This window comes from Aquarana catesbeiana, linkage group LG05, assembly GCF_042186555.1.
Source record: "Aquarana catesbeiana isolate 2022-GZ linkage group LG05, ASM4218655v1, whole genome shotgun sequence".
NCBI classification, from domain to species: domain Eukaryota; kingdom Metazoa; phylum Chordata; class Amphibia; order Anura; family Ranidae; genus Aquarana; species Aquarana catesbeiana.
In genome coordinates this window covers 373,845,176-373,871,632 of record NC_133328.1, presented here as the reverse complement: position 1 = coordinate 373,871,632, position 26,457 = coordinate 373,845,176, and the positions used below count along the sequence as shown (strand labels likewise).

Sequence of the window (26,457 nt, the reverse complement as noted above, 5' to 3'; positions counted from 1 at the left end):
TAGGCATCAAGCCGCATCGGCGGTACAACGCAGCGGCTCAGTGATTTGGCTCCACATACCAAAGCATTCACTCACTCTCCAGCCTGATCCGAATCTAGTCGCATCGGCAGTACAACGATTCGGATCCTCTGCGCCACATACCAAACCATTCAGTCACTCTCCAGCCTGATCTGAATCTAGTCTTATTGGCAGTACAACAATTCAGATCCCCGGCTTTACATTCCACAATTCAGGCACACAGCATACACTTTATCTATTCGTATGTTTGTTGCAGTCTGTCATTCCTACATACTCAAATTCTGCTATCTTTGTTTTTCGCCTTTCTCATTAAGGCTGCTTACTTGCAATCATTGCAAGCACACCTCTAGTGGCACTCAATTCGGCCACTCATTGTCTCCAGTGGCAAATCGGCCATTCATGGTTTTCTGTCATTTTCCCTTTAGGTAAGTTGAGTTCAAGTTGGTCCATCCTGCAGCAGGTTTAGACAGTATTTTCTCAGAAAAAAAAAACACACACACTGACAATAGGGCTCGCACCTTCACCAAAAGGCCAGCTAATCCCCAAACAGCTCTTCGCAACCCATTTTTTAAATCAAACTCCTATGTCACCTTACTACAGGTTCCCGGTCGACCCAGTTCTCCACCCCACCCCCCCAACCAGGACTTCGCAAGCTAGGGTGTAGTACAAGGCATCTTCCCTTGCAATTTTCCTTAATATTTACTTCACATACATGATACATGAGTTGCTCAGCAGGTGTTCGTAACTGTCACGTATTCTGTGCATGACACAAGGGCAATCCTTCACCTACGCAGACAAGGTCGCTTAACATCAAGCTTGCTGGCAGTGCAAGCGTTAGCAGGCCAAATATACGTCAATAAACTACAGATCACAATATTCCTACTTAGAAATACCAGACCGCAGCTCCCCACCCCAATACGCCCTGGGGCTTTGGTTCACAGGTTTGGGCCGAGCACAGACTGGCACTCAAGCTATTGGTTTCCTGGCCAGTCACCACCTGGCTCACCTTGGTTGCCACGCACTCTTTTGAGTTTTCTAAGTTTCCACTCAACAGCGTTCGTACGCAAATCGGCTTCTTCACTACGCCTGTTGTTCCTTTTCCTGTCTGTCTCGTTTTTCCTCCTTTTTCAATCTTTACCTATGCAACGCATCTGTCCCCTCCTGCCTTTTCAACTTATCTCTAAACATATGCATTTCCCCTCTACTTGTCTTTAGCTGAAGCCATGTCGCAGGACGACAGCGAAGACTTTGCCTGTGCCCCTCCGTAACCCTCTGCGGGTTCCGAAAGAGGCGGCACTCCATCTCCCAGAGCTTGGACCATCCCCAAGCTCACAGCAGAGCTACGGTGCAGGGGTATTTCCTACCCTGCCACAGCCAGGAAAGCCAAGCTTTTTAGGCTGCTATTCCCACCGCCAGCGGCAGCCCAACTTGTCGTCTCAGTGGTCCTTAAAGCTAAACACCCTAGGCTTAACCACAAGCTCATTTGTCACTGAGTTTGTGCTAGCCTCCAGGATGGTCAGAGACATCCTTTGCATGGCTATCTCCAGCAGGAGGAAAGAGCTGGACTTGTACCACATGCAGTGGTGGATTTGGGTGGATATGACTACCACCGGTCTTTCTCAGCTAAAGCAGCAGCTAGACTCTCAGTTCCAGATTACCACCAACTGGAGTACCATTGATACAGCGCTATTCTGCCGCCACTTTGCGGGCCTATGTTCCTCACTTTGTGCTAACTGCTAGTCTAACACCCATACAGCATACTGGTGCTCAGAGGTAGATGGGAGACGCCTCCCTAACTATCCCTCCACCTTGTCTGCTTTCACACAGCCATCCCAGGTGGACAAGTTAGGATGACCGATCCGGTCAGTGGGGTGGCGCGGCAATCTGCAACAATTTCAATTACGGGACTTACAACTACACTCACTGTAAGCTCCTTCACGTTTGCCTCTCGTGCCATAAAGCACATCCCAAAGTCATTAAGCAGCTAAATACATCATGACTAGGACACGTGCATGTCGGGTGGCTCGGGTTTTACCTATCCTCCCACCCGACTCCCTCCCTGGCCGCGTTCCTCATGCAGGGATTTACCTCAGGATTCCACACCAGCCTCATCATGCTGCCCCACATGACCCACGAATGCAAGAACCTACTCTCAGCTGCCACCGATGAGTCAGCCATCGGCATCTTGTTACAAACCGAACTTTACCGAGAGTACATGATCGGCCCCTTTTCCAAGTCACTTTTCACCGTCTGGAGAGTCAACCCTATTGGACTTGTCAAGGGCATGTTTTCTAATAAAATTTGTTTGAATTGCCTAATACCCTCAGAAGAATTTTCCTTTAAGCATTCGTCAGTCGACCTAGCCATTCCCAGCATAGGAGTAGGTGCTTGGCTGTCCAAAGCAGACATCTCCGACGCTTTCAAATTACTGCCTATCAAGCCATCCCTCTGGCGATGACATGAAATCAAGTGGAAAGGCTTGTATTATTTTGCCACCAAATTGACATTTGCTCTATAAGCAGCCCGTGGCTGTTCAATACTTTTGCCCAGTCCCTTTCTTGCATCCTGTCGCATCAGGCACATTGCCAGAAAGTAATCCACTATCTCGATGACTTCCTGCTCATTGAAAAGCCCAGTGAGCCCCCCAGTAGATTTGGACAGCTTAAGAGGGGTATTTGGTAATCTTAAAGTGCCCATAGCAGAAAATAAAATGGAAGGCCTGGCACAGTTCATCACCTTCTTTGGTGTCACGCTCGACACACGGTCCATGCAGGCCAGCCTGCCTCCCGACAAGTTGACCTGCAACCGGTCGGTCATTCACACCTTTACTCTTACTCGAGGGTGCACCAAGAGACTACAATCTTTGCTTGGCATGCTTAATTTCGCCATGAGGATCATCCCTCAGGGGTGGTCCTTCATCTCGCGCCTCTTAGTTTTCCTCTTACAGGCGCAAGATCCCGACCAAATTCTTAGGCTAGACACAGCAGCAATGGCGGATTTGTCAATGTGGGACGAATTTCTCACAAACTGGAATGGCATATCAATGTTTATTCCGTCAGCATCTTCTTCTTCACCTCGGGTAGTCACGGACGCTGCAGCCTCTACAGGCTTCGTGGCAATTTTTGGCCATCATTGGTTGCAGAGCCATGGCCACCAGAAATCCTCCTGATTCCTGGATTCAGTCAGTCCTCCTCACTATTCGAACTCTACCCCATTGTGGCAGCAGCTCAAGTCTGGAGCAGCACCTGGGCAGGGCAAATGGTGACATTTGCCACAGTCCATCAGGCCACAGCCGATATCATAAATAAAGGCAGGTCCAAATCGCTAGCCATCATGTCCTTCCTGCGCAGGCTGGTCCAACTATACCTGCAGCATCAATTGAATGTGCACTGCATCTATATACTGGACAACTGCAATATCTGGGTTGACGCACTATCCCACTTTAACTTTGCGTCGTTCTTTTCGCAGGAACCTGGACCCGACCTGACCACGTCTCTTATCCCACCTTAGTCACAGCTGGCGCTGGATTAAAGCAACTCCTGCACGTTGCGACCCGCCTTATAAATCAGTCATTATCCCGCAACACCCTGAAAGGCTACTGGACTGCCTGCAATTCCTACGACAGGTTCCTAGCCTCGAACCCCAGGGCAGTGTCGGAGATCTCAAACACATCCTGCCTTTCATATCATACTGCCACACGCAGCTGGCTCTATCACATAATACCATCAGACTCTACTTAGCTGGCATCCAGAAGTTCGTCTCTTCACAGAACCCTACCAAGCCATCCTTGTTCACAGCCCATGCAGTCAAAACCATCCTACGCGGTATCTGCAGGCAGCAACCCCAAACCAGTAGCAAGCACCTACCCCTCACTAGCGCCATCTTCAGAGACATGTCTACCATCCTGTCACGTTCCCCTTCGGGTTACTGCCCAGCCTGGACATTTAAGCAGCCATCTACCTGCTCTTCTATGGCTTCTTACGTCCAAGCGAGTTCACCGGCCCCAGCTGTCAGGTACTACGCAGACGCCATCAGAATCACTTCATCCTGCACCTCATAGTGTCCAAAAACGCAACAGTCTGGTCCTTGGCTGGATATCAAGCTATTCCAGATTCAACCTCCGGTGCCCAGTGGCCATTCCAGACCAGTTTGTATCTCATCTGCCCGACCTATCGGAGTCTAGCCCATTGCTACCTGTCCTTACCAACCCTGTGAGTGGTAGCCAGTTCACCAGACACATTAGGATCCTCTTGCTTAACTTGGCCCTTGACCCCGACCGATTTATCTGGACATTCCTTCCGGATCGGAGCAGCGTCAGAAGCATCACAACATGGGGTACCAGACCATGTCATCAAGAAGATGGGCAGGTGGAAATCTGCTTGCTTTGCCTGATACATTCCGAATCCGCAAGCAGAAATGTTGCAAGCCTTCAGCAAGATTGCCCAGTAGTACGTTACCAGCTCAATTAAATAATTACCTCCTTATCCAAGTGTTTTGACCCCATTCTATTGGTATACCGTTCAGCAGACCAGGGCACACTTCAGGTCTACTTTATGTTGTTAGTCTTGTGGCGTGTTTATGTGGTTCACATGTCTCCGTTCATAGGGCTCCGACTATAAATAGGAAGGCCAGTATGGTGGCCTGAAATTGTGGGAGGAGCCTGGGGGTATTTAAGCAAACCACAGTGGTCTTTTGTCTGTTCCAGTGTGCGGTACCCACCCACCCATTCCCCTTCTCAGGGCACTTCTTTTGAAAAAACTTTCTCTACAACCATCCACTCACTTATCTTGGGTATGCCCCTTCTCTTGGCATACCGTCCAGCAGACCAGGGCACACTTCAGGTCTACTTTATGTTAGTCTTGTGGCGTGTTTATGTGGTTCACATCTCTCCGGTCATAAGGCTCCGACCATAAATATAATATATATAATTTTGTGGCCCCCAATGAATCCCCGAGCGCCGCTCAGAACTAAGGATGAGCTTGGGCGTGTTATTTGGATATATGGTATTTATCGGTGTATAACACGCATTTTCACTTTAAGAGGGAAGTTTCAGGAAAACAAGTGCCATCAATGCAGCCTGATCCATGCCCATTTGCAGCCTCGGAGGGGACAGGGAGGGTGACGGGACGAGCGCCAACAGATTACATACAGAAGAATCTCCTGCTTACCCGAACAGTCATCCAATGTCAGCTCAGGAGACGGGACTTCCGTCAGAGGCCACCAAGTAAACAGGGGATTCTCCTGTATGTAATCTGACGGCACCCTCCCTGTCACCTCTGAGGAATGATAAATATGGTATATATCTTTTGTGGCCCCCCAATGGATTCGTTTGGGGCCGCAAAAGATTTATATATATCCAAATTACCAATGGGGCCGTATGAAACTGGAACACGGGTCGCAATTGGCCTGCAGGCCGGACTTTGGACATGCCTGATGTATATAGTAAATGCACCAATTCCTGAGGTAAATAAACGTGTATCTATGGTGCAAAAAAAGGGATTATAGACCCTGTCCGCATATACAGCAGTGGAAAGTCCAAGAAAAATGTCCAATGTTATACGGATCCACTTATTTTATATCTCCAGTTCATAGTGTTCCATGAATTAATATAAATATTGCTTCAGTTGGCCTTTCCACCTGAGACAGGAACAAATCTCTGGAAATGCAAGAAAAGACACAACAGGGTACCAACTAAGTGCAATATTAGTGTGTATTTTATAAAGTAAAATGAAAAGACAATTGCAAACTCGCAGGTAAAATCAATAAAGGCTTATCTGCAACCATATCTTTTCTTGAAGATGAGCCGTTCTTGAGTTTACCTTTTGTGAGTTTGCATTTGTCTTTTCCTTTTACTCTATTAATGTATTTGTTAACCCAACATTTCATATTCCTGATATGTGCCTGCTGTAACATGTACTTGTATGAGAAAGTATGTTATCTTTTTGGATTGCTTCATTTGTGTGAAATTCCTGGTGTTCCTGCTAATCCCTCTGCTTTTCTGTTAAAACTGACCACACTAAGCAGGAGAGCACACCATGGTCAGTTCTCTAGCTATGCTGGGAACTCAGTGTGCTCTCCCCCAATGATCAGACTTGTCCTGGCACGCCCCTGCTGCACAGCCATTCACTGGGAAGCTGTGTGTTGCTGCTTCTCCTCCCCCCAGCTCTTATGCAGCTGAATACAGAGAGAATGTGATCATTCATTTAAAAAAAGGTTTAAAGGTATTTATCATTTTTTTTTTTTTTTATTTCTACACAAAAATGTTTTGTTTTTCATTTCTATTTTAAACTGAATGTGTTGTTTTTACAAGGTAATCCTTTACAATCACTTTAAATACCCACTAATATTGCACTTAGTTTGTGCCCCCTTGTGTCTTTTCTTGTGCCACCAATTCCTGAACATATGGTTCATAAATACCTCTTTAAATTCATTTAAGATGTGTGAATTACACTGTGAAAATCCACTGTGCTAAAATCACCACCAACTGCCAAAAGTTATAAGCAGCAACAGCACTCTTTGTAATCACCCGGATAACAGCTCTGTCAAGGAAGCGGTCCCTTTAAATGGATCCACTGACCAGATCTTCACGGTCCAGATGCATGAATATAGAGTGTGGCTGTATGGGATAGATGCTCATCAAAAGCCGGATATAACTGCCATAGTGTAGTATTTAAAATTTCTGCATACAGTGCAAAACATAGATTCAAAACAAACAATAAAATCGCCGGCACTTACAAATGTGGCCACCACACATTTCATGTTGTGGCGTGACATCAGCACTCTAAACTCCACCCAACGCAGTGCACCTGGGGGGGGGGGGGGGGTGCAATGGTTTGTTCACAAATGGCTTTTTAAAGCCAGTTGTGTTGGAGGGAGCTAGGGGATAGTAAAAAAGCAGACCATGGAAGGACTGTTAGATCATTTACAGGATACAGGCAATAAGGTACAGCCATGCAGAAAACAGTTACGGCCTGGATTTGTCCAGGATGCAGGTACTGTAGTCTTCAGCAGCAGCACTTGCAATGGTCCATTTGTCACTCATATCTCGGGGACATAGGCGCGTACTCTGGGTGTGCCGGGTGTGCCTGGGCATGCTGTCTCCCAAGATCACCTGTGAAATGCTGCATCCAAGGAGTGTGTAGCCCGCGCTGCCTGTGAAACAGTTTCACATGCAGGTGATGGTGAGGCTTGCCAGAGCGGCTCAGTGTGTGAAACTGGCAGGTAATGTAACTGCTTGCAGGGAGAAAGGCCAGCTGTCAAAACTCAGCGGTGATGTCGGGGGTGGGCAGGACTGAGCAGCTATCGAATAGCAGCCTGGGGGTCTGGGCGTGCCGCTCCATTTATGTGGCTTCGTCCCCTTTCTTAAGCAGCCCAATCATTGGCTGATATTTGATAGCTGCTCAGTCCTGCCCATCCCTGACATCGCAGCTGAGTTGTGACAGCTGGTCTTTCTCCCTTCAAGCTGTTACATTACCTGACAGCTTCACACACTGAGCTGCTCTTGCAAGCCTCACTATCTGCTGCATGTGAAACTGCTCCTCTACCCTATCAGTGTTGCCCATTAGTGCCCATCAGTGCTGCCAATTAGTGACCATCAATGCTGCCCATCAGTGCTGCCTATGGATACCAATCAGTTCTCCCCATCAGTGCTGCCTATCAGTCCCAACCAGTGCTGACAATTTAGTGCCCATCAGTGCTGCCAATTAGTGCCAATCAGTGCAGCCTAGCAATACCAATCAGTTCTCCCCATCAGTGCTGACAATTTAAACCGCACTGATGGGCACTATCAGTGCTGCCTATCAATGCCAATTAGTGACCCTCAGTGCCAACCAGTGCTTACAATTTAGTGTCCATCAGTGTGGCCAATCAGTGCAACCTATCAATGCCAATTAGTGACCATCAGTGCTGCCTATCAATGCCAATTAGTGACCATCAGGGCAGCCTATCAGTGCCAACCAGGGCTGACCATTTAGTGCCCATCCGTGCAGCCTATCAGTGCAGCCTATCAGTGCCAATTAGTGACTATCAGTGCTGCCAATCAGTGCAGCCACTGGTGGGGCACAACTAAAATCAGTCGGTTTATTAATGCCACATGCCAATCTTTAGTAGAATAGGTAATCACCACACTACTATTTACAGTTTAAGGGGTTATAGCTTCAAAGGGTGGGCCAACTCAATATTGAACCCTACGGACTAAGACTGGGATGCCAGTAAAGTTCAAAGCAATAGGCTGTGCATGCCTATGCTCAGGGACTCCTCACTCTATTTGCTGCTAGCACTTGTTATGATTGGAGGGCCATTTCATCACTGATATCCTGCTAATCTGAAAAGCAATTGCCAGAGGTTAATGTCTAGTGCTTTGTGTATACTTCTGTCATAGAGCTTGCATACACCCATAAGTAAGGTCATTGCTGCCTTATTTAAACTAAATCTGTACTCTGTAATAATGAGTTAAGATGCCTAGAAGATACCATAATATTCCTGTTCCTGCATTTCATAGCACAATCCACAAGCCAAATGTATTGCATTCGTTCCCCAAAAGTCCTGTAAAAATGTCTATTTGCTTAGGGCTTGGTATTTTTTCCACCTTTACTGCCGGTTCACACAGGGGCAACACGACTTGCAGGCCAACTCACAGAGGCGACCTGCACACGACTTCAGCGGTGACTTGCAAAATGACTTCTGTATAGAAGTCAATGCAAGTCGCCTGAAGTCGCCCCAAAAGTAGTACAGGAACCTTTTTCTAAGTCGGAGCGACTTGCGTCGCTCCTATTAGAACAGTTCCGTAGTACAGAACGGGATGCGACTTGTCATGTGGCTAAGTCGCCTGACAAGTCGCCCCTGTGTGAACCGGGGCTTACAGTGCTCAGGCCAGGCCATTGGATATTCAGACATCAAGCACTACATTGTGGGAGGCATTCAGGCAGGCATGTGTCCCATACCCAGAAGTACCAGGCATTTTATGGGTTTCCATGGCTGCAATGTGAAAGATAGGATTTTAACACTTGCAGCATTTAGCTGGTTTATTATTTTTTTTATAATGGTATGTTGCACTGTGGCACAGTGGTTTAGCCCTCATTCACATTGAATGTAGCTTTCAAATCGTGCAACTTCATCTGAAATCGCACGATTTCAAAGCCACATGTCAGTGCGACTTGGAAGACATCTCTGCAGCTTCATGCACAGATGTCTATGCAAGTCGCACCTGAAATTGCCAAAAGTAGTGCAGGAACGACTTTTTCAAATCGATGCGGCCCTGCAAAGCTGGTGTTGCACTAATTTGAACGGTGCCATTGCCGACAATAGAGTGGAGCTTGTCATGCAATTTGACCTGTCAAATCGCATGACAAGTCGCTCTGGTGTGAAAGGGGGCTTAGAGAGTACACATTTTAGGCAGTGCTCAATCATGCACCACATCTCTGACACCAATAACAAAGATGGCTGAGGCAGACCTGTAACACCGCTCTCTGTGTGATTGTGCGCTGTAGAGGTTTTCAGTAGAAATGTAGAAGCAGCCTCAGTGTGCTGCCACTCATTAATGAGTTTTTGTGCTGGATGAACTTGTATAGTAAATAGATTTGGAATGGGATTGGCCACTGGAAAATAACAGCTCGAGTTCTAATGACTTTTTGTCTCACTCTGTGCTTCTCTATAATGTATATTGGTTGCCACCCTCGGATGATGCAATGCTGCATGATTTCATTTGGTTCAGTTAAATGAGCTTATTGTGTTTAAGTTGTGACAACGTTTTTCTCCTCTCTGCAGGAAGTGTTCATCTAAATTGGCTCTGCAGCGACACATGGGAGTGCATGCTGGAGAAAAACCATTTGAATGCCAGCACTGTGAATATAAAACCAGGCTGAAAGCTTCCCTGACGCAGCACATGAGAATTCACACGGGTGAGACTAGTAAACACACAGCTGTATAACTATACAATTAACAATACACTTTTTACTATTCACAGCATGCTGCAAATCTGTCAAAGCTTACACAATAAACTGTTATCCAGTGCTGTACATGCTAAAGAACATTATAACTGGATGCTTTCAGCTTGTGGTATAAGTCACCCTGTACTAATCTTTTACGTGACTGTCTGTATTCTTAAATGTTCTCACTACTGCAGTCCTACTACAAATATAATGAAAAAAGGACCACTTTTTTTGTAAACTCTAATACTGGCCATTCATGTATCAATCTTATTGCTCAATGAGATGATAGTTTTGGTATTCTACATGGACAGCGGGCATGCCACTTATTAGTTTGGGTGTCCACTCTGCCTGCTGCTGTCATCCTCACAGCAAGACAGAGGGCAGGAAGCGTGACAGGTTTGGACAGAGGGCGGGAGCTACCCAACTTTTCAAACGAACAAACAGTGGGCTAGTGGCCTTTGACAATGGGGGTCGTAGCAATCAATCGCCCATTTGTTAACATGAAAGGTTGGGCAGCTCCCACTGTCTATTTGGACCTACTGCGCTTCCTGCCCTCTGCCCTGCTGTGTAAGGTAGGACATTGAAGGAGAAAGGCTGTAATGGGAACAGGGACAGTGATGTAATTGAGGGGGGTTGGACGTGTTATGTGAAGTGGACTATGATCTAAGCACAGGACTGTGATGTAATTGAGGGGAGGACGTGTTATGTGAAGTGGACTATGATCTAAGCACAGGACTGTGATGTAATTGAGGGGAGGACGTGTTATGTGAAGTGGACTATGATCTAAGCACAGGACTGTGATGTAATTGAGGGGAGGACGTGTTAAGTGAAGGGGACTGTGATGTAAGCACAGGACTGTGATGTAATTGAGGGGCGGGGGTGTTATGTGAAGTGGACTGTGATGTAAACACAGGACTGTGATGTAATTGAAGGGCGGGGGTGTTATGTGAAGTGGACTGTGATGTAATTGAGGGGCGGGGGTGTTATGTGAAGTGGACTGTGCTGTAAAGAGATAGTTGTGATGTGAAAGGGTCTGTGATTAAAAGAAGGGGGGGTGTGATATGAAGGAAGGACTGTTATTCAAAGGGGGGGGGGGCTATAATGTAAGGGAGAGATTGAGGATATAAAGGGGAAAGTGGGATGTAAAGGGGAAGGAGGAATGGGATGTAAATGTGCTGTGATGTAAGGAGGGTGTTTTTTACTGTGATGTAAGAGGGCAGGGCTATGATGTGAAGAGGACTGCGATTTAAGGTGGAAGGGGGGTGTGATGTGAAGGGAGGACTGTGATGCAAGGGAGGGGGGTGTTCTGACGTGGGGTCTGCAGTGTAAGAGGGGAATATGATGTGAAGGGCACTGTGATTCAGGGGAGGCTGTGATGTGAAGGGGATATGAGGACACCACTGTAAGGGGGGAGCTGTGATGTAAAGGGGAGGGGGGACTTGAATGTAAACGGGAGCTGTGATGTGAAGGGAAGACTGAGGACACACCAATGTAAAGGTTGGGGGACTGTGATGTAAAGCAGGAATCTTTAAAGTGAAGGGGGAACTGAGGACACTGATGTAAAGAGGGTGCTGTGATGTAAAGGGCAGAAAACCAAGGACACTGATGTCAAAGAGAGGGGGCTGTGATGTGAAGGATCCGAGTAATACCACAAACATGAGATTTGGACCTCTGCTGGAGGAAAACTTGTATTTACCAGACTTCTGTGAATTTTAATTCAATACCTTGGTGGAGCGGGAGCCACTTTAGTGTCACGGGCCACAATGAGGGGAGCGGGCAGATGACATGTCCGTGTCCACTCTGCATATGCAGAGCAGACACTGACACAGCCCACTCTACTCTATGGGACCTCTGATTTTCACACCCCCCCAGACAGAAGGAGACGGATACCCTTCTGTTTTTTTAAGCAGATCGGATTGGAGATAGGTGGGTGTAATAGGACACAAGTCAGTTTACATCTGCCGCTCTATAGAGAATGGAGTCTGATTGGGTCCGTCTGAAAAACAGACAGGCAGACCCGATCGTGTGGAAGGGGCCTAAGGCTGCTTTCACACTGATGCATGGCGGTTTACCTGCATCTCAACTGACCTTGATCTTCACTTCTTCCTCAGGATTCCTGCAGGTATCGCTGGCTGCTGCTGTCCCCCATTCGGGTATGGCTGGTGGCTGCTGTTGGCTGTCCTCCAGGGCTGGTACTGCTGGTCGTCCTGCTGGCAGATACTGCTGGCTGGTAGTTAGTGTGACAATAGTGAGCATTAGTGTGACAGGAGGTGGCACTGGAGAAAGCATGCGGCTGCAGTAGAGAGCAGAGCCGATGCTTCCTGTAACAGGGGGAGTACATTTGGTATTACGACGCTTGTGACGGGCGCGGGTGCTATACAGGAAGCATGACTCTGCTTCCTCTAGCATCGGCTCCTTTCTTTACGCTGATGCTCGGGAATGGCGGGTCGGGAACCCGCGATCTGGGCTCGCCGATCCGCCATCACAGAGCAGGAGGTGGTGGGCCACATCAGAGGGCGACGTGGGCCAGTGGTTGAGCACCCCTGGTCTAGAAGGTTATAGCTAATGTTTTAGTTCTCTGTAGTATAATGTCCCTGTCACTTATTTATATTTAACATCTTCTGCTCAGCAACATGGTGCCCCTATCAGTGCAGTCATTAACTGTTATATTTATGTTCCACTGACTGCTCAGCACCTCATAAATCTACATCTGTCTGTCACCACTTTTTTTTACATGTTCAGTGATTATTTACGATACATAAATGCCTTGCGTTGCTCAGCAGCACATTCTCCTTTCCACTATTGGCAATGTCTTTTCCCTAAACAGAATTTCAAGGACACCCCTTCCAAAATGATTTATAGTAGTCATAAAATAGTTAGAAAAAGGAAAGCTTAAAGCGTATCTAAAACCAAAATCAAAATATATTGCAGTTTACCAATTCTTCGATTCTTAGATGGGTGGCTACATTTGTTTTATTTATTTTTTTAGTCTTATTTTTCTTTATATTTACTTGTTAGCCCTGCTAGCCAAGTTCATTATTTTCAATTTCCTTTAACAGACCAAGTTGTTCAGCAAAGGTAGCAGTTAGAGGAGTGAGACAAATCTTTTAACATTGACAGGGGCACTTACAATAAAACCATTAACCCAAATGGGAAAAAAATGTTTCTGTAAGAGCTTAAAGTTTTAACTGGGATTAGACTGTTAGTCACTTATGAAAACGTCCATCTAAATCTACTAGTCCATCTGACGCTACCCTTTCCACGGTTTGGCAATGTTGATCCTCCATAGAGTGTAGCCACATCCTAAATACCCTGTGTGAGATAGCAATGCACAGCTTTCAATGGTAGCTTTTGCAAATCCTTCTATATTTACCAGTGAAACTAGATACCTTGGATTAGATTATGTTGTGTACTCTGCAAAAGAAAAATAAAATCCAACCAGTGGGACACAGACAGCAAAAATAAACAAGACGAAAGGGGTTTAATCACTTGTCGCCAAATCACATATATGTACGTTGTTTGAATTCATGTGGGTATACCAGGATGATGCCTGCAACTACAGGCATCATCCTGGTATTTTTGTTTCAGGCAGCAGTGAGAGGTAACTCCCCCCCCCCCCCTCTTTCCAGTTGACTTCCGCAGCTCTCCCGTCCCACCAGGGGATCCGAGTGTTCAGCTGGCGCTTCTGTTGGCTTACCACAAAGCTTGTGTAGGACCGGAAGGTCTGCGATGAGCTCTATGATATAGGAAACTGGAAGTGATGAGCATTTTCGTCACTTCCGGTTTTCAAGATGTAAACAGTGCCATTTTTAAATTTGGATCTTGTTGTGATCAGATGCTTGTAAGGGCAGAGGAGACATGCAGGGGGACATGTGGGGGTCTCTTCATAAAGAGTACCTGTCACTGCCTATTCCTGTCACAAGAGATGTTTACATTCCTTGTGACAGCAATGTAAGTGATCCAAAAAAAATTAAAGTTACAGCGTAAAAATAGAAAAATATTAAAAATGTAATTTCTTTATCGTACATCATGGGACACAGAGCCTAAGTAATAACTTAATGGGTTATGGGCCACCTTCAGGTGATGGACACTGGTATACCTAATACATGAAGTTCACTCCCCTATATAACCCCTCCTCCTTCCAGGAGTACCTCAGTTTATTCGCCAGTGTCTAAGGTGTTTTTCGCGAGTGAAGATGTGCTCTGAGGAGCTCCAGGAGGGATCCACGCTGGATTTAAATAACCTCCACACACCGGATCCATCCAAGCCACTGAGGCCAAAAGATGGTACCCAGGCCCCGCATAGAAGAACTAGGTTTTGCTTGTAACGCCTCTCTTTAAGGGCTGGACCCCAGGATCCAGGACTCTTTTTGGTCTTGCTACATTACCTAAAGTTGCTCCTGAGGGGTGCTATACAGGTCCAAAGGAGTGAAACCCCTATAATATGGACCCGGTCTTTGAAGGTTTACTAATGCAACCCGCCGTGATGGATGAAGTTTGGATATGTCTGTTACAGCAGTATGCTGCAGCGAGGATAAGGTAAGGGAAGAAGCCTAGGAACTGTAAAAAGTCCACCTATGCTTTTTTCTTTCATATGAAAAACATTGTATGCCTTAAAATGCCCACTAGAGGGAGTAAAATACACATACCTTGGTACGTTGCTTCTCAGCAGCTCTGTGTCCAGCTATAACGGTGTGTGTGTGTCTCATCAGCCAAGGGGGGGGTTCTTAATTGAACAGATGGTGTTTCCTAATTGGGGGTACAGCAGCAGTTCATAAACAACATATTGTCATGTATAACGGCTCCTGCTAAAACAAGTCTCTACATTATCTGGCAAATTAGGAGCCAAACTTACTACTGCTGATAAATCTTCCCCCCTCCCCTCTGGAGAGGAGTTTTGGCTGCTTCCCATATGGGTATATCAAACATGCCTTTTATATAAGCCCACTATCCCATGGAGGAGAAATTGTTGCGCCCCAGCCCTTGTACAAGGTAGTGGGTTCAGAACTCTAGCAAGAGTGGCAATTGGTGATCGCAGCCTCCTCCTCATTTTACGTTCGCAGACCTGAATGCCGTCCGCGTGCGGACTAGTGTTCATTCTTGAAACTAGGAAGGGGCGGATATTGGTAAAGGGGCGTGGCGTCCACGTGGAGCACACGCTGAAGGGCGGAAGACGCTGAGGATGCCTTACACCTGAGGCTTTTAAAAGCAGACGCACTCATTATCAGAAGATCTCTATCAGAGCAACTGAAGAGAGGAAGTCTGACACACAAGGACACAGGAGCGCTGGGACACGTAAGGGATGTATACAGGCATTTCCAGTTATGGCATTATTTTGCTAGACTATTACTCAGCAAGTAGTACATTTTTCTTAAAGTGCCTCTGCTTTTGTGCTTGGCACTATGACTTCCAGAACTACCACAAAGGTACCAAAAATTCCATCCCCAGGCGCTGGGAACTCCAGTCATGCCTTCACACTGTCATCCTCTCCGGAGATACCAGACATGGCAAGTCAGGGTGAGTCATTGGAACCAATTGGTGGTGCAACTGCTTCTCACACTTCAGCCCCTGTATATGTGATTGAAGATGCATTTTCCTCTGCCCCGCAGGGCCTAGAAGGAAGATTAGTGGCTTTAATCGCATCCTCCATCCAAATGGATAGGAAGCGTGCTAGATCCCCCCCCCCCCCCCACCTCAAACCCTTTACCAAGGGAACAGTGGGTACAGGATGAGGTATTACCCTCAGGCACTCACGAGGAAAAACAAGCCGATTACTCCTCTGCGGAGGAAACAACAGTTGATGAACCTTTTTCAGCCTTGCAATCTGAGATTACTGGTAAAAACTCTTACGGAGATGGTTCGTTCCACTTTCATGCTACCCCTAACAGAATCAGCTGAAAGTTTCGTTTCTTCCTTGGGTTCTTTAAAACCTTTACAGGCTTTTCATGCATTTCCAGTCCATGCATTACTAGAAAAGCTTATTTATGCTGAATGGGATCACCCGGATAAGCATTTTCTCCCTCCAAAGAGATTCTCAGTTCTCTATCCCATGGAGGAGAAATTCACCAAAAGATGGAATGTACCAGCAGTTGACGCTTTTATTTCCAGTGTGAATAAAAGTTTAACTTGTCCAGTAGACAATGCACAAATGCTTAAAGATCCAACAGATAAAAAATTGGAATTCCTGTTTGTGACAGACCTAGCCAGGAGAGAGATTTTTGGAGGGGACTGTATGCTAGCCTCTTGCCGATCGATCGTGGGCCCTGGCATTTGGGGGAACGGTGCTCTTTGTGAGCTGTATGCCTGGGGACCCTTGAGGCGGTATTACTGTGGATTTGGGTCCTGGTTCCCCAGGACACACAGACTCTGGGGACCCTGGATTTGCCATATTGGAATAGTGACTGATTCATACCGTTGGGACTCCTACTGTTAAATGCTAATGTCATCAATTCCAGCTACCTGTCTGTTGTCTGCTAAAATGTGTATTGTAAATAAGTCTCTAGTATGGGATCTAAGAGTCATTAGATCCCCATTGTTGTTTGTGTTAATTAACTCTGCTATTGTGATAATGTTGATTGGGTTTTCTGAGCTACAAGATGGCCAGTCTGGCCTAAAGGTCATGTCTGAGTCATCTAGGCTGTCTAAAGGGATTATTTAATTAGCCCATGTTAATTAGGTTACAGGTGTATTGTTAGAGTAATATGAGACGGAGGTATGCACCTCCACTGTTAGTGTATAAAAGAGCCTGTATTTTTGAATAAAGGAGATTCCTGGTTGAACTTGCATACAGCCTGCCTGGTGTTTGTTCTGAGCTATCACAACTGGGTTAGAACGGCACATAGCTGTAGTTCTAATCCCGGAGCATTGGATGACCAAACAATCAGATGTTGCGATCTGCAATCTGATTCTATAGCTGCAGAGGAGTGTCGAGAGTGGAACCAAGCGAGCAAGGGGCTCGTTACATTGGTTGGCAGCCGTGGGATTTGCTCTCCAGTTACTGGGACACTCCAAACCAGCCTGCAGGAGAGCCACGCTGAAAGACTTACTTGAGAGCTGTGGAGGGAATGGTGGGATCGTGCTTCCTTGCCGTGAACACATCCAAACCATCACCTGGATCCAAGGTCCAGATATCAGGAGAGGAGAGATACCAGCCACCATGGATGAGGAATTCAGAAGGAGGTTGCGAGAGATGCAGATACAGCACAGAGGACCAGTATCAGAGCAGGTCCTGCTAGGATGGTTTGATTCTATCCGCTGTGAACTCTGGAAGGAAGTGCTAGCCCGTGAGCAGCGACACCAGGGAAAAGTTCTCCCCTCCATCCATGTGAGGTACTGGTCGCAGTATGAAGTGCGAATGCTGTTTTTGGGGGAACAGCCGAACCAGGAGTGGACAGCCGAGTTAAACAGGCTGATCCGGGCAGAAATGCGTTTGGACGAGAGCTACAGAGCCCTCCAGTGGTATGTAGCCCAAGTGTGCCCGTGGACAGCAGATGACAGCCCCACGGAAGGCTTTGACTATGATGGCCTGGGATTGTTGTACTGGAGGCTGTCCAGGGACCCTGACTTTGGGAGTGATCGGGAGTGGCGTTTGGAGGAAATAATGGAGCACAGAGAGCGGAGACTGAATGTCCCAGAAGTGCACTGGGCACAGGAAGATTTGGAGTTTCTGGCCGTTCAGGAATGGGAGCTGGAGATCGCCTACAAACAGCTGTTAGACTCTGCTCAGCAGCAGGGTAGTGCTCCCTTTGCCTGGGACTATCAGGAAATACCAGTTGACAACTCTGAAATCCTGGCTGAAGAGTTGACAATGTGGCAGAGTAAGGGTGTGCTTTGCCAACCTGCACCCGCAGCTATGGAGGCGGAGATCTTATAGCGGATGCAGCAAGTGCTGACTGACCTTGATGAACCTGTTTCTGCATTGGATGATCTTGGATGGAGGAATGTGCCTGTCCAACAGAATGCCAGAGAATCGGCAGTGGAAAATCTGGAGATCGCTATCCCCAAAGCTGAAGTGCTGACAACGGGGCAGAGCTCTGCTAGTCTCTGCCCAGCACTGATAGCATCTTCTGGGTTCCACGGAGAGGAGATGGTGAACCTTTATCCCCAGACACCAGTTGCAGAGACAGGGGATTTGATAGACTTTTCTGCTGAGGAAGAACAACCTGGTGAGCCTCCAGCAGAAGAGCTGTTATTAGGGCCAAACTTCACTGTGCTCTGCCCAGCACCAACAGAATTATCTGTGAAGTTACAAGGAACTTCCCCAGCTGAAGCGCTGGCAACCGGACAGAGGATCCAAGATCTCTGCCCTACACCTGCGGCGGTTCCGGAGGCTCAGGGTGAGAAGGAGGTGGTCACTTCCCAGCAGCAGATCAGGATACAGGGGGAGAAGGGAGAGGAGATGTTCGTCGTCCCTCCCCAACAGTTGGTCAGGGTGGAGGAAGTGGTCTTTCCTCCCCAGCAAAGATCCGTGCACCTGGGAGACAGTACCACAGACATATCGTCCCAACATCCAGATGAGGGAATGGAAAAGGAAGCAGCCGGCTCACCTACCCAATGGCAGCTACACAGTTTGGGAGTGGAGGAAGCCAGTCTCCTGCCCCAACGGTTAGCTGGAGCGGAGAATGCGGGGTCCCCAGCAGAAGTACTGGCAACAGGGCAGAGTGCTACTAACCTATTCTCAGCACCGGCAACAACTACAGAGTTCCAGGGAGGCTGGGCAGTCGGCCTCCCTCTCCAACAGTTAGCCGGAGCAGATGGTGTGGGGTTTCCAGCAGAAGGGCTGGCAACAGGGCAGAGTACTGCTGGACTCTGCCCTCAACTAACAGAGGATGGATTTCCTGTGAAGGTGGATGGGACTTCAGTCTCCACCTGTATACCCCAGGGATGCTGGGCAGTCGGCCCAGATCCCCAACAGCATGACGGAGTGAGCCCAGACACCCTGTCTTCTCTCCAGCGGCAGAAAGGACTCCAGGGAGAAGGGCCAGTCCAGGCCTCTCCCCAGCGGCAGATATGTTCTCTGAGAGAGGCAGAGGTTGGCTGGGTGAGTAATGCTTTGTTTGGAACAATTTGTTTGGGGTACTGTGTGGGTACAGGCATTAGAGGACTGGAACTACTGACCTTCTTCGGAGTCAACCCGTCGGGGGTCTCCTCCTGTGTTAGTCTCCTGCCGAAAGGGATAAAATGTGACAGACCTAGCCGGGAGAGAGACTTTTGGAGGGGACTGTATGCTAGCCTCTTGCCGATCGATTGTGGGCCCTGGCATTTGGGGGAACGGTGCTCCTTGTGAGCTGTATGCCTGGGGACCCCCTTGAGGCGGTATTACTGTGGATTTGGGTCCTGGTCCCCCAGGACACACAGACTCTAGGGACCCTGGATTTGCCATATTGGAATAGTGACTGATTCATACCGTTGGGACTCCTACTGTTAAATGCTAATGTCATCAATTCCAGCTACCTGTCTGTTGTCTGCTAAAATGTGTATTGTAAATAAGTCTCTAGTATGGGATCTAAGAGTCATTAGATCCCCATTGTTGTTTGTGTTAATTAACTCTGCTATTGTGATAATGTTGATTGGGGGTTCTAAGCTACAAGACGGCCAGTCTGGCCTAAAGGTCATGTCTGAGTCATCTAGGCTGTCTAAAGGGATTAGGTAATTAGCCCATGTTAATTAGGTTAATTAGGTTACAGGTGTATTGTTAGAGTAATATGAGCCGGAGGTATGTACCTCCACTGTTAGCGTGTAAAAGAGCCTGTATTTTTGAATAAAGGAGATTCCTGGTTGAACTTACATACAGCCTGCCTGGTGTTTGTTCTGAGCTATCACAACTGGGTTAGAACGGCACATAGCTGTAGTTCTAATCCCGGAGCTTTGGATGACTGAACAATCAGATGTTGCAATCTGCAATCTGATTCTATAGCTGCAGAGGAGTGTCAGGAGAGTGGAACCGAGCGAGCAAGGGGCTCGTTACACTGTTAAAATCCTCTTTTTCCTTGGCAGGGGCTGTTACTCAGCCTGCAGTCACTGCAATAGGCATCTGTCAGTCCCTAAAGGACCAGTTCAGAGAGGCCCTTAAGGAGGTCCCTGCACAACAGGCCCGTGAGTTGGCCGAACTACCAAAGGCATTATGTTTTGCCATAGACGCTATGAAAGACTCTGTTCACCAAGCGTCAAGTCCTTGCGTTTGTGCTAGTACACATGCGTAGGACCCTTTGGTTAAAAAATTGGTCAGCCGAAGCACCTTGCAAAAGGCTTCTGACTAGTTTCCCTTTTCATGGGGAGCGACTATTTGGGGTTGATTTGGATAAATACATCCAAACGATTTCTAGATTTCTAGTGGGAAGAGTACTCTTTTGCCAGTCAAAAGAAAGTATAAATGTCCTTCATTTAAACTGACTTTTTCTCCTGCGCCAGGGACATCCGCCTCTAGGCAGTGGTGACGGCCTTTGCCGTCAGACTCTAGAGGAAAACTTCAGGGTCAGGCCCAGGCACAAAAGAAGAGCCTCATGAAGAGGCATCCCCCCTCGCCAGAGTGGGGGAAGACTTCTGCAATACTCGGAAGTCTGGCAAAAGGAAATTCAGGACAGATGTGTCATCTCCACCTCCACTAGGATACAAACTAGAATTTCGGGAGTTTCCACTGTCTCGTGTCCTGAGATCAAACGTTCCCAAAGATCCAGGGAAAAGGCAATCTCTGTTTCAAGCATTAGACCGATTATTGGCTCGGGGGGGGGGGGGGTGGGGGGGGGGGGGGTGGGGGGGGGGGGGGGTGGGGGGGGGGAAATCATACAGATCCCCACAGAAGAGCAAGGTTTGGGGTTTTATTCAAACCTGTTTACAGTACCAAAACCAAATGGAGATGTCGGACACATTCTAGATCTAAAGAATCTAAATCAGTTCCTGAAAATCCACTCCTTTTGCATGGAGTCGATCAGGTCAGTAGTTTCTATCTTACAAGGAAGAGAACCTCTGGGGTCCATCAACATCAGGGATACATATCTGCATGTCCCTATATTTCCTGCTCACCAAAGGTTTCTGCGATTCTGAAGTAGAACAGCAGCACTTTTAGTTTGTAGCCTTGCCCTTTGGGCCATCTACAAAAGTGCTGGCCCCACCTCTAGCCAGGTTAAGGGCACAGGGCATAACAGTCTTGGCGTACCTAGACGATCTATTGCTAATATACCAGTCGGTGGTTCGCTTGGAGCAAAGTGTACGCATTACAACCAGTTACCTGGAAAGTCTGGGTTGGATTCTCAACCTAGAGAAGTCTTCCTTAAAACAGCTAAAAAATCAGACACAGCCCAGAAAAAGGTGTTCTTGCCTCTGGCAAAAATCATCTTCATACGAGAGCTGGTGTGGATGGTCAGGTGGAAAGGAGATCCCTCCATTCGCCATTGCATGCGGTTGTTAGAAAAGATGGTGGCATCGTTCGAAGCAGTCCCCTATGCCCAGTTCCATTCGAGACTGTTGCAAAACAGTATTCTTTCTGCTTGGGACAAAACGATCCAAGCTTTGGACTTGCCAATGCGGCTGTCCCCAAGGGTGTCCCAAAGCATCAGTAGGTGGTTACTAACCCAGACTCTGCTGAAAGGAAAATCCTTCAGACCAATTATCTGGAAAGTAGTAACGACAGATGGCAGCCTTTCAGGCTGGGGAGCAGTACTAGAGAAGACAACTGTCCAGGGACAGTGGTCAAGAACCAAAAGAGCCTTGCCCATCAACATCCTAGAGATTCGGGCAGTGCGTCTGGCTCTGAAGGCCTGGACTTCCAGGTTGAGGGATTGTCCTGTCGGGATCCAATCCGACAATGCCACATCTGTGGCCTATATCAATCACCAAGGGGGCACCAAGAGTCTCTCAGCGCAGAGAGAGGTGAACCATATTCTAACTTAGGGAGAAAGGAATGTTCCGTGCCTATCAGCAGTCTTCATTCTGGGAGTAGAGAATTGGCAGGCGGACTACTTAAGTCGCCAGCAGTTATTCCCGGGGGAATGGTCTCTTTACCCCAACATTTTTCGGGCTGTTTGCCAAAGATGGGGGACTCCGGACGTAGATCTAGCGTCCAGATTCAACATGAAGTTATTTAACTTTGTGTCCAGGACAAGGGATCCACTCGCATGCGGAACAGATGCGTTGGTGACCCCGTGGGATCAGTTCTCACTGATCTATGCATTCCCCCCTATTCAGTTGCTACCACAACTTCTTTGCAGAATCAAGCTAGAAAGAAAGCCGGTAATTCTGGTAGCCTCAGCATGGCCCAGAAGGTCATGGTATGCAGAAATAAAGATTGCAGTGGAGGATCCATGGTCCCTTCCACTAAGGCCAGACCTGCTCTCACAGGGGCCGATATTCCATCCTACTTTACGAACGCTAAAATTAACGGCCAGGCTATTGAAACCCACATTCTGGAGAAACGTGCGCTTTCCGGGTCAGTTATCTCTACTTTGATTAATGCAAGGAAGCCAGCTTCCAGAACTATATATTATAGAGTCTGAAGGGCTTATGTTTTCTGGTGTGAATCCAAGGGTTGGCACCCTCGGAAATATATCATAGGCAGAATTCTTGCCTTTCTACAATTAGGGGTAGAGATGAAGTTGGCCTTGAGTACTATTAAGGGCCAAGTCTCAGCCTTATTGATCTTATTTCAAAGACCACTTGCTACGCATTCTTTAGTCCGGGGTTTTATGCATGGGGTGATGTGGATTAATTTGCCAGTTAAATCACCTTTGAGTCCTTGGGACTTGAACTTAGTTTTGTCAGCGTTACAAAAACAGCCATTTGAACCGATACAGCATATTCCCTTAGTCCTTCTGACAAGGAAGCCAGTGTTCTTGGTTGCTATATCCTCAGCAAGGAGGGTTTCGGAAGTGGCTGCTCTTTTGTGTAAAGAGCCATACTTGATTATTTATGAGAACAGTGGTGTTACGCTCACGTACAGATTTTTTGCCAAAAGTGGTCTCAGGTTTTCACCTGAACCAAGATATTGTCCTGCCATTGTTTTTTCCAAAACCATGTTCCAGGGAAGAGAAGTCACTACATTGTCTTGATGTGGTGAGAGCAGTGAAAATTTATTTAAAGACAACTGCTCAGATTAGAAAGACTGATGTCTTTTTATTCTGCCAGAGGGTCCTAAAAAAGGACAGGCAGCCTAGAAATCCACTGTCGCTAAGTGGATTCGGCAAGTTATAATTCAGACTTATGATTTAAGGGGAAAGATTCCTCCTTTTCAAGTCAAAGCACACTCTACCAGGTCAGTTAGTGCTTCTTGGGCAGTGCATCACCAGGCCACCATGGCTCAGATCTGCAAGGCCGCAACTTGGTCTTCAGTACATCCATTCACAAAATTGTATCAGGTGGATGTAAGGAGGTATGAGGATATCGCCTTCGGGCGCAGTGTGCTGCAGGCAGCAGTATAAGTCCTCAAGTCTGGGGGTGCCCTAAGGGTTGTCTCTCCCTCCCCTCAATTAGCATTGCTATGGGACGTCCCATTCAGTTATTACTTAGGCTTTGTGTCCCATGATGTACGATAAATAAAATAGGATTTTTATACCAGCTTACCTGTAAAATCCTTTTCTTGGAGTACATCATGGGACACAGAGGTCCCTCCCCTCTTCTATGGGGTTTAAGTATATTGCTTTGCTACGGAAACTGTGGTACTCCTGGAAGGAGTAGGGGTTATATAGAGGAGTGAACATTCCTGTATTGCGTATACCAGTGTCCATCACCTGAAGGTGGCCCATAACCCATTAAGTTATTACTTAGGCTCTGTGTCCCATGATGTACTCCAAGAAAAGGATTTTATAGGTAAGCTGTTATAAAAATCCTATTTTTTTTAAAGCAGCCCTGTCCCTGCATGCTCGCATGCATAGGTCAACGCACGCATAGGTCCCACATGCATCACGTCGAGCGAGAGCAATAATTCTAGCACCAGACCTCCTCTGTAACTCTAAACTGGTAACCTGTAAAGGCTTTTAAAGCATCGCCTATGGTGACGTAGTTTGTCACCATTCCACGAGCATGCACAATTTTAAAGCGTGACATCTATTTACTCGGTGTACCACCATCTTTTATATTTTACCAAAAATTGGCTTGTATATTTTGTAATGTGTGCATTAATTAAAGTGTACCGTGTCACATAAAAAAAATTGCAAAACCTACCATTTTATATCTAGGGCCTCTGTTAAAAATATTTATATATACAGTATCTCACAAAAGTGAGTACACTCCTCACATTTTTGTAAATATTTTATTATATCTTTTCATGTGACAACACTGAAGAAATGACCATTTGCTACAATGTAAAGTAGTGAGTGTACAGCTTGTATAACCGTGTAAATTTGCTGTCTCCTCAAAATAACTCAACACAAATTAATGTCTAAACCGCTGGCAACAAAAGTGAGTCCAAATTGGGCCCAAAGTGACAATATTTTGAGTGGCCACCATTATTTGCCAGCACTGGCTTAACCCTCTTGGGCGTGCAGTTCACCAGAACTTCATAGGTTGCCACTGGAGTTCTCTTCCACTCCTCCATGATGACATCACAGAGCTGGTGGATGTTAGAGACCTTACGCTCCTCCACCTTTCGTTTGAGGATGCCCCACAGATGCTCAATAGAGTTTAGGTCTTGGCCAGTCCATCACCTTTACCCTCAGCTTCTTTAGCAAGGCTATGGTCGTCTTGGAGGTGTGTTTGGGGTCGTTATCATGTTGGAATACTGCCCTGTGGCTCAATCTTCTAAGGGAGGGGATCATGCTCTGCTTCAGTATGTCACAGTACATGTTGGCATTCATGGTTCCCTCAATGAATTGTAGCTCCCCAGTGTGTGTCGGCAGCACTCATGCAGCCCCAGACCATGACACTCCCACCACCATGCTTGACTGTAGACACATGCTGGACACCATCTGAACCAAATAAGTTATTTTTTTTTAACAGAAAATTTTTATTGAACAAATCAGCATTACAATACAAGATGTTAGTACAATCATTGCAGTGAGAATAATGACAGTAAGATCTACATTAGCATTATATCCTTATAAACTCTTAGATAATATAAAGTATGTAATCAATATTCAATCAAGCCTGGTAGGGGCGACGGGGGGGGGGGGGGGGGATGGGAAGGAAGGGGATGAAGGGGAAAGGCATAAGAAGAATAGACCTGAGATGTAGGATGTCCTCCACTGTGCATCACGTCCCAATTATGGGGTAGGGGGTTCAGGGTCCCCGGAGGCATCCACCCAGGAGGACCAGATTTTATCAAACTTCCCCGGGCATTGCCTAATTTCATACGTCAATCTATACAGGGAGAGTACTGTATTCACCGACCTTCTCCACGAGGCCAGGGTAGGAGGCTCCACCAGTTTCCATCGCAGTAAAATTTCACACCTAGCATAGTACAATGCGAAGGTTAGACACAATTTACTATATCTATCTCCCTCAACGTCCTCCAGATGACTGAGCAATAGTACTTGGGGATCCACCGGTAAGTTTGAGCCTATGACATTGCTCAGTGTGGAGGCCACTGCTGACCAAAAGGGTTGGATTTTGGGACAAGACCAGACCATTTGCCAGAAAGTACCCTCCTCCTGCCTACATCTCTGACAGTTGGGATCCCTTTGATGGTAAATGCGCGCCAGTCTCTGTGGGGTGAAATACGCTCTGTGTAGGAACTTAAATTGTATGAACTTATCTTTTGCAGCGATCATGGAGGGAATGTAGGAGATTAGACACTCCTTCCATTCCTCCTCGTCCAAAGAGGGAATATCAACCCTCCACTTTTCCCAAGTTTTAGTTAATTTGGCATCGTACTCCACTGTAAGATATAGATATGGTGTTGAGAGAGGCTTCCCCATCACACTGGAAGTCAAGAGCCGTTCAATGGAATCTGGTTCCAGAATGGGGGGGCAGGGAACTGAGCTTCAAAGGCGTGCTTCAGCTGCCAGTACCTAAATTGGAAGGAGGACGGGATAGCGAAGGATTGCCTCAGGGCTTGGAAAGTCATAATTATAATCTGTGTGTGTGAGTGCGCTACTCTTTTACCATACACCACTCATGTTTGTACATTACTTTCCTGTTAATAATAAATAAATTGTACAATTAATAAACTAATACAAATTCCCTCATGCCCCCCTAAAATTATATGTGTGTTCCACTTCTATATCTCCCCACTATCAGAACATATTTATAAATCACCAATATGCACCAATCTGTAAGTAAATATTACTAACATAAAAAAAGGATTAACAGAAAATCCATGTGCCAAAGTGCAAATTCATCAATAAATGCTGTGATTTCAGCCCTTTAGGTACCGCTGTGTATCATCTGTGATTCATTGTGACTTTTGTGACACACCACCACCGTTTAGATTGGCCACTCACCAGATACTTCTTGCATAATAAGCCTTCGGTTCATTAATAGGGATAACCACTCCACCTTTTGTACTGTTCCACACCTGCTATGCCTGAGCTTTATTATTCCTCATGTAAAATATATGGACAACGATCATTGCGCAGTGCGTT

The 26,457-nt window shown here is 46.8% G+C and overlaps 1 protein-coding gene across 1 annotated transcript in view; it reads left to right on the top strand.

Moving 5' to 3' along the window:
* LOC141144890 (uncharacterized) overlaps positions 1-26,457 on the top strand; it is a 137,739-nt gene that overhangs the window by 68,809 nt on the left and 42,473 nt on the right. Inside the window, exon 5 of the mRNA XM_073630982.1 lies at positions 9,784-9,917. Within this exon, the coding sequence (XP_073487083.1) occupies positions 9,784-9,917 (134 nt within the window). The remainder of the gene's footprint in view (positions 1-9,783; positions 9,918-26,457) is intronic.